Source organism: Eurytemora carolleeae, unplaced genomic scaffold (genome assembly GCF_000591075.1).
Source record: "Eurytemora carolleeae unplaced genomic scaffold, Eaff_2.0 scaffold761, whole genome shotgun sequence".
NCBI lineage: Eukaryota > Metazoa > Arthropoda > Copepoda > Calanoida > Temoridae > Eurytemora > Eurytemora carolleeae.
In genome coordinates, this window is record NW_019396732.1 from 17,041 (window position 1) to 33,158 (window position 16,118).

At 32.2% G+C, this 16,118-nt stretch overlaps 1 protein-coding gene across 1 annotated transcript; it reads right to left on the reverse strand.

Annotated features, from left to right (window-relative positions):
* Window positions 1-1,534: 1,534 nt before the first annotated feature.
* LOC111707911 (carbohydrate sulfotransferase 11) lies at window positions 1,535-13,379 on the reverse strand. The gene is made up of 10 exons (XM_023481098.1): window positions 13,224-13,379; window positions 11,250-11,304; window positions 8,112-8,202; window positions 7,594-7,701; window positions 6,494-6,564; window positions 4,317-4,499; window positions 3,827-3,940; window positions 3,089-3,214; window positions 1,969-2,130; window positions 1,535-1,695 (listed from the first exon to the last, which is right to left on the reverse strand). Exons 2-10 carry the CDS (start codon window positions 11,261-11,263, stop codon window positions 1,620-1,622), a joined length of 945 nt encoding a protein of 314 aa, XP_023336866.1. The 5' UTR covers window positions 11,264-11,304; window positions 13,224-13,379; the 3' UTR covers window positions 1,535-1,619.
* Window positions 13,380-16,118: the final 2,739 nt, after the last annotated feature.

The window sequence follows — 16,118 nt, forward strand, 5'->3', positions numbered from 1 at the left end:
CATTTAAATGATTGAACTTTTAAAGATTTTTTTTTTTCAATTTGGTGGCTTGGAAAACGGCCGTATAAATCCAATTTGATAAACGATTTTTAATGGAAATTTCTGAATAGCTATTTCCGTTATTTGCCAAAAACAGCCGTTAACGGCATAATATCTTCTGTTAAAGCCATTCATAAAATTGAGATTGTTAACTAAAGGTAACTTTTAAAAAAAACGGGAAATACCGTTAATGAAAAAAAGTTTCGTTCTTACCTGTAAAAACTAACAGCTACCTAAAATTTTTCTTTTATAATGGTTGAAACTAATTGTTAACAAAAGGGCTAGAAAAAGTTGGAACATGCCCACTGTCCACCTCTTTTGGTCTACAGAAATACTTGAAAGCCGTTTTTGACTTTTTATATAACTTCAATATTAGAAATCAATTTAATAATAGATTTTTCTAGATCCTGTACTATGTAGACTGAAATATTTTTAGGTTTTTTATACATTCTTAACTTATTTTATCCTCAGAAAAACAATAATGGTATTTGGAGGTTTTCAAATATTTTCTCCTAAAGCACTTATATTTTTTTTTTTTTTAAATTTTGTAATTAAATACTTACTTACTTAAATGAAGATTTCATGTTTTTTTCTTCTTCTTCAAGAAACTCTTGGTTTGCTAGTGCAATGTCATAAATGGACTCTTGGTGGGAAAGGGTCTTAGTGTCCAGTGCTTAGTAGATCAAATTATTTGAACCATCATCAATGAATTTCTAGATGATGTATTTCTCAACAAAAACAACTTCTAATTTTAAGAGAAAATTTAAGTCCAAAAACTTTATAGCACTTCGTGCCAAAATAATAGTGTTATTGGTACGACGTGCTATAAAGTTTTTGGACTTAAATTTTCTCTATAGCTCGAAGGCTCTCTCCTTTTTGAATTATATTTTGTCCCAAGCTTTACTTATTATAAATAGTTATTATAAAACTGTTATTATGGTTAGCAGTGTTATAAAGATTTCAGACAGAAATTTTCTCTTGATCGAGAAGGTTCAAACCTTTTTAGTTTTAATTTTGTCCCGAGCTTTAGCAAGCTCTGTTAACTTGTCTTATTTCAATGGCTAGTTCTAGATCAAATAAGCATTGAAACAAAGCAGAAGTCAAAATATAAAGTTGATTTCAATTTTATTTTCATTTCAATTGAAAAAAAATATTTTGGAAAGGAAAAGAGTCTTTGTCTCAAACTCAAATTTTCTAATCCTTATATCTTAGCAACTTGATGGTGCAAACCTTTGATATTTCAAACTTAGATTATTTGATCTCCCATAATTCATAGTTTGAAATATCTAAGGTCTACGGCATTGGGTTGCAAAAATATAGGGATTCGAAATTCTGAGTTTGTGGCAAAGACTCAAATCCTTTCCTAAATTTTTTGGAGAAAATCCGGGAACCAATCAAAACTTTAAAGCACACGTGCTTACAGTTTATTTAACTTTATAGCACACATTTATTATGAAATTTACGATGAAGTGAGGAAGAATGATAAAGTACAAAATAGTTTAGTAAATATTTATTATAGATTTTTACTTCATAAATAATGTGAATACTTTAAATTTATTTATAAAATAATGTATTAAAGCTTAAAATTCTTCTATGTTGTATCCAAACATCAGAAAATCAGACTCATATCTTTTCCTAAGCTTTTCCAAATCTTCCCTGCAAAAATTATATGGCAAATTGTTTTTATATTTTCTCAATAACCGTTATCCAAAATCAGAAATTTACAAATGTGCAAAAATATTTTCACTGAATTTTTAATTATATGTAAATTAAAACGGGCATTAAATTTAAAATGAAAACTTATCGTATAAATAGCTGCCTGTATAATCTTTTAAATCTTTAATACCAGGCTTTTTCATTCTTTCAATAACAATAATGAACGCATACACTTTTGTACAACTTTATTTGCATCACATGACGTTTTTTCACCTTGAAATAAGCTTTAAGTACTCTGATTGAATTCCTTGGTTTCCTCTATTGTCCCAGGGTAGAACTATAGAGGAGGGAAGATTGAGTTCTTGTTTAAAGAACTCCCAATCAGTAGATAAGTCCTCATATCTCAGTATATGGGTAAATTCCAGCTGACATAACCTACATTTTTTATTTTGGAGTTTTTGGCAAAGAGAATAGAATAAATATTAGAGTACAATTCACTAAAAAAAAGTGTAAAACGGCCATTTTGTTGTACCGTTTCCATACTGCAGGTGTACTTCACATATTTGTGCTATATACCCTTTTGGACCCTGGAACATCATTTTATAGAAAATCTAAAATTAATATAAAAGAAATCCAAATTATGAAATAGGCTGGTTTTATAATTGACCAATGATCATTTCATATAGTCTCTATGCATTTCACTTTACAAACGATGATTTTCCGTTATAGCTATAAATCAATTGATGTTTTTTATTCACCTAATTCATTTTATAAAGTTTATTTAACAGCTTTACAAAATTCGAAATTGAAATGGATAGTCTAGGGAACTTACTGTAGTAATGTACTCTACTGCATATAATTTGCGAACATTTACATGATTTGCACACTTTGAACTCCCTTTAAGACTGAAAGGGACTGACAAATTCATACCAAAGGATTCTCTAAATTCCACTCTAATATATATTCTATTCTCTTTGGTTGCTGGGCGTCTTTGAAGAATATTGTAAAATAAATGAAAAGGGACCTTCAACAAACATCTCAGAGTATCTCTATTAAAAAAATATGGTTTCAGGTAAAAATAAGGTGGTATCAAATAAAAAGCAAGGGGTTCCAATGAAAACCTATTGGTTTTTTGCTGATATGGCTTGGGGTCTCTGATACTGATAAGTACTTTAGAGATTATTTCTATAACTACAGTCACTTTTTACTTTAAACTATCCGTACACTAGAATCTCTATAGAAGGGACTGATTCATTTTGTGCACTGTCCTGTTATGTCTGTATGTGTACTTTAAAAGTCAGCTGGGTTCTTGAAATGAACCGAAGTTTCAGGTTTTAAAGAGATATGAGGGCCCCCCCCCCCCTCGAGTTAGAGGCAATTCAGAATTCTTTACCTGCATCTTAGAGAGATGGGTTGCCAGTGTTCATCATCAACAGTAATATCAGTGTTCAAGAGAAATTTGACAAACTCCGGAAAAGTAGGTTCAGAAGAATTGTCTTCAACTGTCCCACGACTTAGTCTATGTAAAAAGACTGTATGTCTTTAAGGAACTGCAGTAAGAATAACTTTAAGTGACCCTCCATGCGAAGATGGCAATACCCGATTCACAACAGTACCCTTGAAAGCTTTGTCTGGCCAGTTATTAATTATATATGAATGTTTAACTTTGAAAACAGATTATTTTCAATTATGGGTTCTACTACAGGAAAAAAAAGAATTATAAAAATTAAACACATTTAAACATTCTCAGATAAAGATTTCAAGCTTCAAGGGTTGCAGTTGTGAATCAGGGTAACCTAAAATTATGCTTACAGTCCCTTTCAACGTAAAAGAAATCTCTCAACTTTAAAGTTTTTAATTTACAAATTTGGTATGTCATTAAATCTGTAAACTCCATGGCGGAAATAATATTTCATAATCAATGTATCAAATAACCTAAAATTGTTTTGGTAAGTGGGGTAAGCTAAAATCGATCAGATGAAAAGTCGATCCTAAAAACCAAGTTTTGGGCCTGTATGACTTTTTTTCAGGATAATAAACATAGAAATTAGGTACGGATTATCCTTTCTATTTTAAATTGTTAACATCTTCAATTACAAATTAGTATTCGATATATACAATTAAAACTTACTTGATTATTTGTTTTGAATATTGATTAAAAAAGTATTCATTTCTAGTTCTATTCTCAAGTTTATTCCGGTAAGCTGAAATGAGCCGAGCGAATGGATGCCGGGAAATCAAAAATCTGAAAATACGGGTTTTGTTAATACTAGCTTAGGAACACAGCTTTGCATAAAAACTCTTTTGATTTCAAATCTTTAAACCAAAAGGTCTTACCAGATTTCCCAATCAAAATTTTAGGCAAATATGGTTCAAGGGGTTCTTGAGTTATGATCAAACATTTAAACAACATCAGCTATACCGATCCAGTCCAAATTTTCTTTGGGACCTCACATGACTCTAGGGAGAGTTTTTGGATGGTGAAAGTTTAGAAATCATAGACTTAAAAATATTTGATAACTCTGCGAAAATTGTTTTGTATTAGTTTGATAATTTGAGAAGAGAAAAAGCCTGGTACTTCAAAAATCCTAAATTCCATTGTTTAATAGAATTATCTGTACCTAATATTTTTACTAGAATAAAACTGTTTAAGAGATAAATGTCCAGCTCTCTGCCATAACTCCATCTGTACATAAGAAGCATCAGTGTCCTTGGTGGCAGGTAGATAGGGTAGGAATAGTTTAGATAGGGAGGAAGAAGCAACCTTGGGAACTAAACACCAGTCTAGGTTCAAAGCTGGTATTCTAGATAAAATAGATAGGTTGAAAAATTTCGAAGAAAATGATAATTTTATCAAATAAAAATTTCCAGGATATATAAGAAGAAGCTCGTTCTTAGCTTTCAAACATTCATGATTTAATAACCAGATAAATTCTCAAGAAATTCTAAAAACTTTCTTTGGAAAATTCTCATGATCTTCAATTGGACCTATTTAGGACATTTTAATTGACGAAAATATTTGAAAGTACTTCTTGAGAAGATGCAAAAGAACTGGTGTTTTGCCACAAACAAAATTTTTTAAAATCCCTAGCTGACTCTTTACAAATCGATGTTTTAAGCCATTGATATTGCAGAGCTGGCCTTAGGACGGAGAGGTTGTCTCTCTTCAGTGCTCCATGCCGGAGAGCCCTGTGTAAAATACACATATCACATGACTCACTAAGTCGTGTAATAGTTTGGGTTTTCTTATGACCTTTATATTCCCTCTCTCTCGCCAGGAACAAGAAAATGATGGAAATGTAAAAAGTAGAATCCTGATAGCAGTAAGCATATGCACAATGATACCAGTTACACTCAGCCGGCTATGAAGAACAAACTACTGTTGATGATGCCACATTCTGAGCCTCAAAGCTACAACCCCCCATCTTGTATTGTGGTGCAAATACAATGAGATACCTTTCAAATTCTAGGCACACTTGGAATACAATATCAAATGTGGACAAATGGAGAGTTTTTAGCAAAACATTCCTGATACCACACTCCTCACCTCTATCTTCAACGTGTTTTTAACAAAACATTCGTGATACAACACTCCTCACCTCTATCCTCAACTTCCCACTAAAAAACAGAGATTACAAACAAACAGCAGCTGCTATCATGATTAATTATAGCATTTAAAAAACAGAGATTACAATCAAACAGCAGTTTGCTATCATGATTAATTATAGCATTTAAAAAACAGAGATTACAATCAAACAGCAGCTCCTATCATGTTGTTTACTTGTTACCAGAGAAAATAGCTTCTCATACCCTGGCTGATCTCAAGAGTAAACTTTCAGAGTTTAGAGTTTTATCAGTCTTTACTTCCAAATCCTTTACTCTAAAAATCAGAGTTTGTGGCAGAGACTCAATTCCTTTCTAACTATAAATTATCATATTTGATAACTAACAAGATTTATCTTCTTTGACAGAAGTTCTATAAAATCGAAAATGAATTTAGATTATGAATGTTGGATACACTGTTAAAACTGCACTTTCATTATCAATCATTAATTCAATAACTTCAAGAGAAAAGGTAACATTATCTGTCCTTTGTCAATGTAGATGATTGAATTTATTATTTACCTATGTATTTTTATGATTATTTCTTGCAATTTAATCTGTAATTAAACCAGGTACTTAAAAAATATTCTTTTGTGATTCGCACACATATTCAATGAATTGACTAATATTTTATTTCAATTTTAAATTCATTTACAGCTGTTGGAAGTATAAATTTTGTAAAAACACAAGAACAAAAAATCGATTTGAATTGAACACAGCCAAATCTGCATGCAACAACTTAAAATTTCCTTTTTTCGACTTCAAACCCTTAAAAAAAACTTTTGTTTTTGAAAAATTTTCGAAAATTTTAACCCCCCCTGACCCTTACAAAATAATATATTGCCCCCCCCTAGCAAAAGTCCTAGTTGCGCCTCTGTAACAAACAGAGATTGCAAACAAACAGCAGCTGCTATCATGATTTTTTATAGCATTTAAAAAACAAAGATTTCCAACAAACAGCAGCTGCTATCATGATTTAAAAAAAATAAATGATAAAAATAACCTTGTTAAAAATACTATTGATATTTCAAACTATGAATTTTGTTAGATCAAATAATCTATGTTTGAAATATCACAGATATACACCATGATGCATGTTGTTAAGATATAGAGATTAGAAAATTTGAGTTTGTGGCAAAAACTCAGTTCTTTTGTGGTGGAACATTAAAAGTAAGAAACCTGAAAATTGGTTAACCTGACAATATTTAGCACTAATTCTTTTCCAAACACATTCAGAGCACTTTCATCCAAAGATTCATTCAAATTCTGGGAAAATAAGTTTTAAAGACTACAACAAATTAAAATTTTCCTTTATCCTCATATTTAAAAGTGCACACGTTGGATAGTGAGATCAATTCACACAAGTGCAAAATGTTAACTCTGACGGACAAAACAAGCAAACAAGCGAAATTTCACGGAAAAGGGGAAAAATTTTGCATTTTTAACAAGTGGACGAAATGCAAAAAAAAATGCATAATTTTCGGCGATCGAGATAAAGTTTTACAGTGTACTTACTGTACATGCAAACTAAAAATATGGTAATTCAGTGACGAATTCGAAATCGTCTTTTTTAAAGAATTAGCTGTATGTTACCTAATTTCTAAGGTCAAAATAAAGTTACGTCTGCTAAAGTATATTATATGTAAACAGTATAAGACTGTTTTGTTATTCTGCTAAACGTTGTATGATGTTCTGTAACAGTTATGTAAGTTCAAAGAGAAACAGCTGTACTGTGTTTGTATACACGAATTTCTGATTTACTATCTTTATTGCTTTCCTAGTTGGCAATCACCACTCTCACCACAATGAATCAAAAAATCTTTTACAAAGACGATATAAAAATAATCACTAAATTCTTATGTTTATTGGGACACCCTGCATTCGAAGTAAATCAGGTCATGGGCATTGTTTTTGAGAACAAACAGGGTTTTTTTTTAAACAAACAACATTTTTCAAAGCAAACAAAATTGTTCGTGAACGATGACGTTTTTCAGAGAATATATAACGAATGAATGATAAACAAACGATTTTCAAAATTAATCTTTGAAAAAAGATATTTTTTACTGAACCACCATTTTTTGGGACAAAATTGCAAAAAACGATTAGGATGTTTTTACGAATGGTTTCACTGAACAAAAATGACATGAAATGATTGTTCAATTAGAAAACAATTAAGATAAAATGGAAAATAAACAAAAGTTCTGAAACAAACGAACTGAACAACTGAAATAATGGGACGCTAACAAACGATGAAAGAAGGAACAATAAATGATTCCCTTAATGTGAATATGATACCGTTTGTTGAAGCTGAGGGGGAGAGGGCAGAAAAACAGGCATACTGTCACAAACAGACTTCACCTTTTCAACCCGCTCCTCCCAGTTTATGGCATCCAAAACACGACTCTAAATAACATTTTATTAAATAAAAATGGTTCTATTATGCATTTTTTTGCAAATACATTGAGTTTACCATATGTACAAACTTAAGGTTTTTGCAATGATGGAAAATTTGGACATTTCTCACAGAAAACAACAATGAATTATTTTATTTCTTTAAATTAAAAAAATTTGCGAAAAAATCTTTAATTTTTTATTTTTACCCTTTACATAATGGAAAAACATTTCAAAAACGATTCTTACAACATGTTTGTTTTTGTATCGTTCTTTTGGCATATTTTTCTGTTTGCGTCAAAACTTTAAAAATTTAAAAAAATTAAAAAACATTTGCTGATCTTATACTATGTCATATTTTAATGTTAAGAGAAAATATAGACAAAAACAAACCAATTGAAGGTACATCACTAAGTACAGACCTCTGTAAAAAGCTGACCATGAAAAAATAGTATGGCTGCCAGTGCCACAAATCCAAAGAAAAGGAGAAGAAACATCCATTGAGAATATTTCCTAAACAATCTCATCTCTGATACAGTTGTAACACTACATGTGCATGTATACGGTTTTCATGGGCATAGATTTGCGCGTTTTTAAGCGTCTTCATTTTGTATAGAACTTGTTTTTATTCTATTAGGCGCAAACAGATACAGGGTGTCCCAAAAAACATGGGAAATCAGTGACGAATTGGATATCGTCTTTGTTATGAATTAGCATTGTAATACCTAATTTTAAAAGCCATTATTGTTCTGCAGGATAAATCGACTTGTATAATTAAAATAGGATTGAGAGGTTTCGTGACCCAAACTTCCGGTATAAAGTTGACACGTACTCGGCTTTCTCTCGTTAATATCTCCAGCGTGTTTTACAAATTTTCCTCAGTTTAATATAAATTGTGAAACAGTAATAGCCGGAAAAAATTAGGTGAGGAAATTTATATTATTTTTTAAACCTAATATTTTCTTTCCTCAGTGCATTAAATATACTGAAGTATTTTAACTTACAGCAATAAAGGGACCGTTCCCTCTTTTTATTTAAAGGGACCAGTCAAAGAGTCAACTGGATGACATAAATAAATCTAAGGCACATACAATGGTGTTTTATTTTTATAGCAGCATTACTAATTGAAAGCTTAATATTAAACTCAAACCACCTGGGAGGGTTTATGTCCCAGAACAATTATATTATTATGTCTGCTAGAGTTTATTTTATGAAAAGAGAAAAAAAAACATGTGTCTATATTGTCTCCTCAAGATGAACAGTGAAAACGGACAAGTTTATTCTGTTTGTACTGCAATTTTCTTGTTTTACTAAATACAACCGTATGTAGTCAAAATATAAACAAACAAAATGTAAACATAGCAGACGAAACTCTTACAGATTACAGCTTTCTCAGTAGGATATCACTATACTAATTCAAAGAATTATTGATAAAGACGATATCGAATTCGTCACTGAATTCCCATGTTTATTGGGACACCCTGTATAAAGAAAATTGTATTCATTTTAAAGAAATTTTGATCAAATCAATGTTGAATAGTTTTACTGCTAGTATAAGGTTTCCATTATTCAGGGGGAAAAAATTCCATTTTAGAAATGGAAAAGGAAAAAACTTCGGTTTCCATTCCCTAAACCTTTTTATGGGTTCCAATTTGTTACTAAAAAATTTCCAATTTCCATTTTCCACTTAACAGAATGTAAACTGAATGATTTAGGTCTGGGAACAGTAAATTTGTTTTCACTAGTCTACATAATGGAACCCTAGCCGCGTTGTAAAAAAAAACCCCGTAGTAAATCTTTTAACCGGAAAAAACTTTCCGGAACGATGTTCTGGGTATTCCGGATAAACGTAACGGGAATCTTCCGGATTACAGGGGGAAATCGTTCTGGAAATGGAAATTCAGAATCTTCTGCATTATGGAAACTAATTCCGGGTCATATCCGTAACCCAGGATGCTACCCTGTTTGAACTACCGCGGTTTGAACTATTGTTCATTTGCACTATTGTTCGTCTTAACTACTGCGCGCACGTAGCACGAGCACCACATGAGTAGTTCAAACAACCAATAGTTCAAACGAGTTTGTTTCATGGTAACTTGAACTATTTTTTTGTTCATTTGAATAATTTCTTTTGAACTATTTTAAAATAAAGGTTCAAATGACCCTTAACAATTGTTCAAATGAACATAAAAATAGTTCAAATGAACAAAAATAGTTCAAATGAACAAAAATAGTTCAAATGAACAAAAATAGTTCAGATTAACAAAAATAGTTCAGATGAACAAAAATAGTTCAGATGAACAAAAATAGTTCAGATGAACAAAAAAAAGTTCAAATAAACAAGACAATAGTTCAAATGAAACAAAAAAATAGTTCAAATAAACAACAAAATAGTTCAAATGAACAAAAAAAAATAGTTCAAAAAACAAAAACTATTTCAAATGAAAATGAACGCTTAGCCCAGAAATTGTCTTAACCTAACCTAACCACACATATCAACTATCACTTAGTCAATTTGATTTGTGGCAACAGCGCTTGGCCCCCTAGCCTGTACTAGCCGCAGCGCTTGGCCCAGAAACTGTATTAACCTAACCTAAACCCATATCGACCATATCACTTTGTCAACTTATAAATGTGGCCACAGCGCTCGGTCCCCTAGCTGCAGTGCTCGGCCCAGAAAATGTCTTTACCTTACCTACCCCACACTTGAACTATTTTTATGTTTTTTCATAATTTCATTTGAACAATGTTTTGTTCATTTGAGCTATATTTTTCTTATTTTGAACTATTTTTTGTGATTATGAGCTAGCTATTTCATTTTAACTATTTCATGTTCATTTTCAGTGTTTTATGTTCATTAAAACTATTTTTTTGTTATTTTGAAAATTTTAAGTTCAATGAACTATTTAACTTGAACTATTTTTAAGCTCATTTGGACTATTTTTAAGTTCATTTGAACTATTTTTATGTTCATTTGATCTATTTTTATATGTCCATTTGAAATATTTCTTTGTTTGTTAAAACTATATATTTTTTGTTTGACCTACAAAATTCATGAAATCCTAAAATTTTAAAAACTACTGTATGTTAAGAAAATATAGTTCAAATGAGCAATTGTATCGTGTTGATTTAAACTACAGGATATGACGTCATATCAGTAGTTTTAATTGAACAATAGTTCAAACGAACAATAGTTCAAACGAACAATAGTTCAAACGAACAATAGTTCAAACGAACAATAGTTCAAACGAACAATAGTTCAAACGACGGTGTAGTTCAAACAGGTATCCACCAACCTGGAATTGCAGGAGAAAAATTGTTCAAAAATATGTGTCATTCCTGCAATTTTCAATGCTCAATTTTGTGCAAAGAAATAAATAACTGATCAAATTTTTTTCGCAATTTTGCACCAATTTGCGATTTGTGAAGTTTTGACGAAAATGAAAAATATATCACAGGATATAAGTATGGGTTTGGAATCCCAGTTGCAGGAATAATTGAATTAATATCTTTGCGCAATTTTTAATTCACTACCGATCTGATATGAAATTGTTGCTTACTGAATTATTCTCATTGCAATTATATTTGAAGAAATCAGCTCTCAGAAATATGCTCCTGAAAATTATTTAGAATTATTTAAATCGATCAAGTCAATTTTAGACAGTTAACCCTCAATGACTCGGGAAGGGGGCATTCAGTTTTCCCTCCTCTCTGCTTTGTTACTTATAGCGTTGCCATTTTAGCATGAATTTTTCTAACACTTGTAGTCCAAAAAAATTTAGAAGATATTCACATATAATTGTCTGCACCGCTAAAGGTTTTGTGCAGAGCTTTTACAACTTTACAAGACCAGTCAACAGGTCCTGGTGTGCGATTACAGTAATTAATCCAGTGGGGGGGGAATGCTTTAACTTTTTTTTGACATTTCCATTGTGGGTTCTTTACTTTGCTTTAGACCCAATTACGGACATTGTCAGATTTAACCCTATTCTTGCTCAAAAAGTATTGATCAGAGGCTGTTGAAATTTTCTGACTTTTCCGAAATACACATANATACTGATATGAACTGAGATACTGATATGAACTGAAAAAGTTCGTCTCAAAATTTATCAGTCCAGGCACAACCTGTCCGCTATCCATGTGAACCAGAACACAACCCACCTGGATCTAAATGTCACACAGGGACACAAGCCTAGCTTATCTAGCTATTACTCAGGCTCTAAATGCTAAAAAAGGAAACAAGCATAGCTTATCAATCTAGCTATTACTCGGGCTCTAAATGCCTCACAGGGACACAAGCATAGCTATAAAACAAGCCACACAAGGACACAAGCATAGGTATCAACAAGCTATTACTTTGGGTCTAAATGCCACACATGAACACAAGCATAGCTATCAACAAGCTATTGGCTATTTATCAAGCCCTTAATCTATACTCTACCCTAAACGAGGTATGATCTCAGCCTGAATACTCAACGGGATACAATCAGGGAGCGGACACGTTATGTGTGTGTGTCTGTACCAAAAGAGTGTGTGTAAAGTTTACCGAACCGAAGGTGTGTACTGTGGTATATACAGTACATATGAATCCCGGTATTTGTACAGTCTACGAGAGTACATTTGTTTATTGTTAACTTTTTACTTAAAAATAACTTTAATATACATGTGGTATATTATGAATATATTTGAGTCAACACTATAAAGCCAAATTTTCATGCAAAGAATATAATTTGATTAAAGTTTACAATAAACTAGTCGTTATTCAAGCTCAACTATAATTGACAACATTGTTCTGCAATTTCCTTGACAGTAGTCATGTTGTGTGTCTGTACCAAAAGAGTGTGTGTAAGGTTTACCGAACTTGTCTGCAAAGCAGTGCGACTGGCTTTCTCATGCCAGACCAGCGCCATTTCCTTTCCCTTTATTCCTATTCCCTGGATACAATTACTCTACACTGGTCTAGTCGCATTACAAGTTTTACAGAATTAATTGGATTAACGCAGTTAGATCATCAGACAATGTACAACGCATATAATATAGATATGTTCAAACAGCATTTATTACACCTTCAGGTCTAAAACCGGGCTTTTATCCTAACTGCATGAGTCCTTTATAGGCACATTGCCTGAATGATAACTTTTTCCTCTAACATACTTTTTTTCTTAATTACACATCAGGCTATTACAATTTTTTTTTGCATATTTGAAATGACATGGGAAAGGGCTTTTGAAAAATGTATATTTCATAATTTTTTGGACATTTTTTTGCAAACATTTCTACTATATGTAACTGGATTATGAATTTTTTTTTGCAAATTTGCAAATTTTTTTGAAGATTAAAAAAGTAGAGCATAAAAGCTTTCCAATGATGTATCATATTAGGATATCAAACATTGGATTTAAGAGGTTAGTCAATTACCCCCCCCCCCCCCNCAATTTATACATTGTTAATCACATTTCATCAAATAAGAGTTCAAAGGGTACCGTTGTGAATCGGGCCGGGCCCTCTTTGAATGCAAGGTCACTTAAACTTACTTGAGAAGATAGGATTAAGTATTTTTATTTGAGAGCTGTACGTTGCTTGGCTTCAAGCTAATTAGCTTCTGACTCTGACTCTGAATGATGCCTGAGCTGTGGAAAAATAATAAAAAATTAATTATTACAGAAAAAGGAGCGTGTGCAAGACAGGTTTACAAATTATACAAATTTCTAGGGAAAATTTAATTTTTATTGTAAATTTGATTCAAATTTATTTATGTGGAGAAGATATATCTTATAATTATCTAAAAGCATTATTAACTAAATTTACTATTCAGCTTATGATATAATTTGCCAAATTTTGCGTTATAACCAACGAGGTTCTAGTATATAGAGTGATGCTAATCCCTTACTAATTGTATAGGCCGAGAACTATACCGAGAGCGTACTGCATATTTGATTATTATAATGAGATTCTGGCCTAACCTATAGTATAAAATTATGAGTAAACAGCTGTAAGTGTACTGTAAAGCTAACTGAGCACACAGGTAGAGAACTATCATCCCCCCCATGGTTATAACCATTTATGCTGCTGGGCTATATTCGTACCGGCATGACATGCTTTATTTCTTCAAAAGGTTTTAACTGCCATCTAATCGCCACTTGTTGCATATATCAATACCCAGTTAGGGGTTCAGGGTTTTGAACATAGATTTCAACTTCAAAATCATAAATTTTTTGAATTTAGTCTATTTTTGAAGGTTTTTTATTTCGTATCCTTAAATATCCCATAATACAGATGTCTGCTGATTAGGCCCGTACTCCAGTTGTACACAATAGAACCTACTGTGGAAAAAAATCGCATTTTCGAGTCTTTAAGAGATCTCTGTACTCAGTTCAGTATTCTCTTATATCTGGCAAAAACATTTAAATAGGATAGAACACCAGACTAGTTTTTACACTGTTACATGCCACATGGAACTGTAAGCTTAATTTTTGTGACTCTCCGTGCTAAGATGGCACCGCCCGATTTCCAACGGTACCCTAGAAAGCTTTGTCTGATGAAGTATGAATAAGATATGCATGATTTCGTTTCTTAAAATTGTTTATTTTCATTTGCGGTTTCTCTGGAAAGAAACTTGCGCATTTCTTGTTTAAAAGAAGCAAAGGGGTAAACTCACAGAAAAACGTTTGATTAGATCAAGGTTTCCAGGGTACCGTTGGATATCGGGCATTGTCATCTTTGCATGAAGGGTCACTTCAAAATATGCTAACAGTCCCTTTAGACAACTAAAAGGTTGTCTGGCGAGTCTCATACTTTTTGAGAAACCTTGTATATTTAATTCACATTTAAAGCAGCCTGGCAAGCGACAAATATTACTTTTAACTTTGTCATAATTCTTTTGAGGATATCTGCACACTTAAACTAATAATATTTTTATGGATGAAACTTTCTAAAATAATGATGATGTATATAGATTTCGGCAATGGATTTGAGGTTCATGTATATTGTCACACTAGTAAAATAAACAGTAAGTGAAAAGTAAGATATTATAATCGCGCAAATATGCCCCTTTAGTAAAAGTAAATTCAACCTATATGAAGCATAAAGTCTGACCGCGTCAACCTTGTTGCACCGGCTGGTCCTGTCTATAGAGCTAGGTACAATACAGACTGGGACCGGAAAGGTTGACCTGGCTCGGAAATTCAAATGTACACGGCTGCTTGTGTACAGTTTGTTTGACAATTTAAAGCAAAAAGAATATGAGTCAGATGAGGGAATTACCTAATGCAAGACAAAATTAGTTAAAAGATAGAGTAAAACTTAATCATTCATGAAATTAGATAATTTTAAACAAAATCGTGCAGAATAGTTTATGAATTTGAAATTAGATTTTAAGTAGCTGATCCATAAAATTAAGAAATTTGAATATATCATGCAAAGGCTAAATTTGAACAATCGTCTTTACGCAACATCCCCTCTACTGAACTTCTGACTTAGATATACCTTTCCGACCTACTGCAATATCGAACTTACGACAGCTGTTTATTTTTGTATCATTTGCAGGTTAGGTTAGGTTAAGACAATTTCTTGGCCAAGCGCTGCGGTTAGGACAGGCTAGGGGGCCGGGCGCTGCGACCACAAGTCAATTTGGCAGCTGTAAAAGCACGTGCTAGTTTGTTGGATGTGTAAGTGTAGTATAGCGGATTTGTCGTAGGTCAGAAGTGAAGTATAGCGGATTTGCGTAGGTCGAAAAATACACCAACGAATATTGTTATACGGTGGTAGGCGATTATAGCAATATAATGAAGACGACTGTTTTATTTAAGTTTTAATTGATAACAAGATGTTTTCAAATTACAAGGTTACTAACAACTAAAAAGGCGCTTTCTTAATTGACAGCTCTGTTTCCAATGCTGTTCAAAATTTAATATAAATCAAAATTATATTAGTCTCCAGATTAATCAACCGATCAGGATTAAGAATATTTCATTCTAAATTTTCAGCTCAGAGCTGAGAACTTTAGAATGGTGGATATCGAGATCAATGCTTGATCCTCTCTTTTTCTTAATCTCGAGACTAACCTAATCTTGTACTTGTATCCTGAAAAGTGTATAAAATTCAACCAATCAGAAGCCGGGAAATTTGAAATTTTGCGCGCCATTTAAGATTAATATACAGAAACGGGGAGGAGTCTCTGTTTTTCAAAAACAGGTTTTTGATTTGTCTGTACTTAATCCAAAAAAGAGTGGATCAAGCAAGAAATTTAAAGTTTCCACATTGGATATTCGGATTAAGCAGTTGGGATTAAAGGTATCCCATAATAAAGTTCCCAGCTCAGTTTCTATGTTTTCCCAATTGCTTTTGAAATATCCCAAGTTTGCCAACCACTGCAAAACTAGAATATCGAACAACTGAACGTAGAAAGGCGGCAGCTAAAATACAAAATT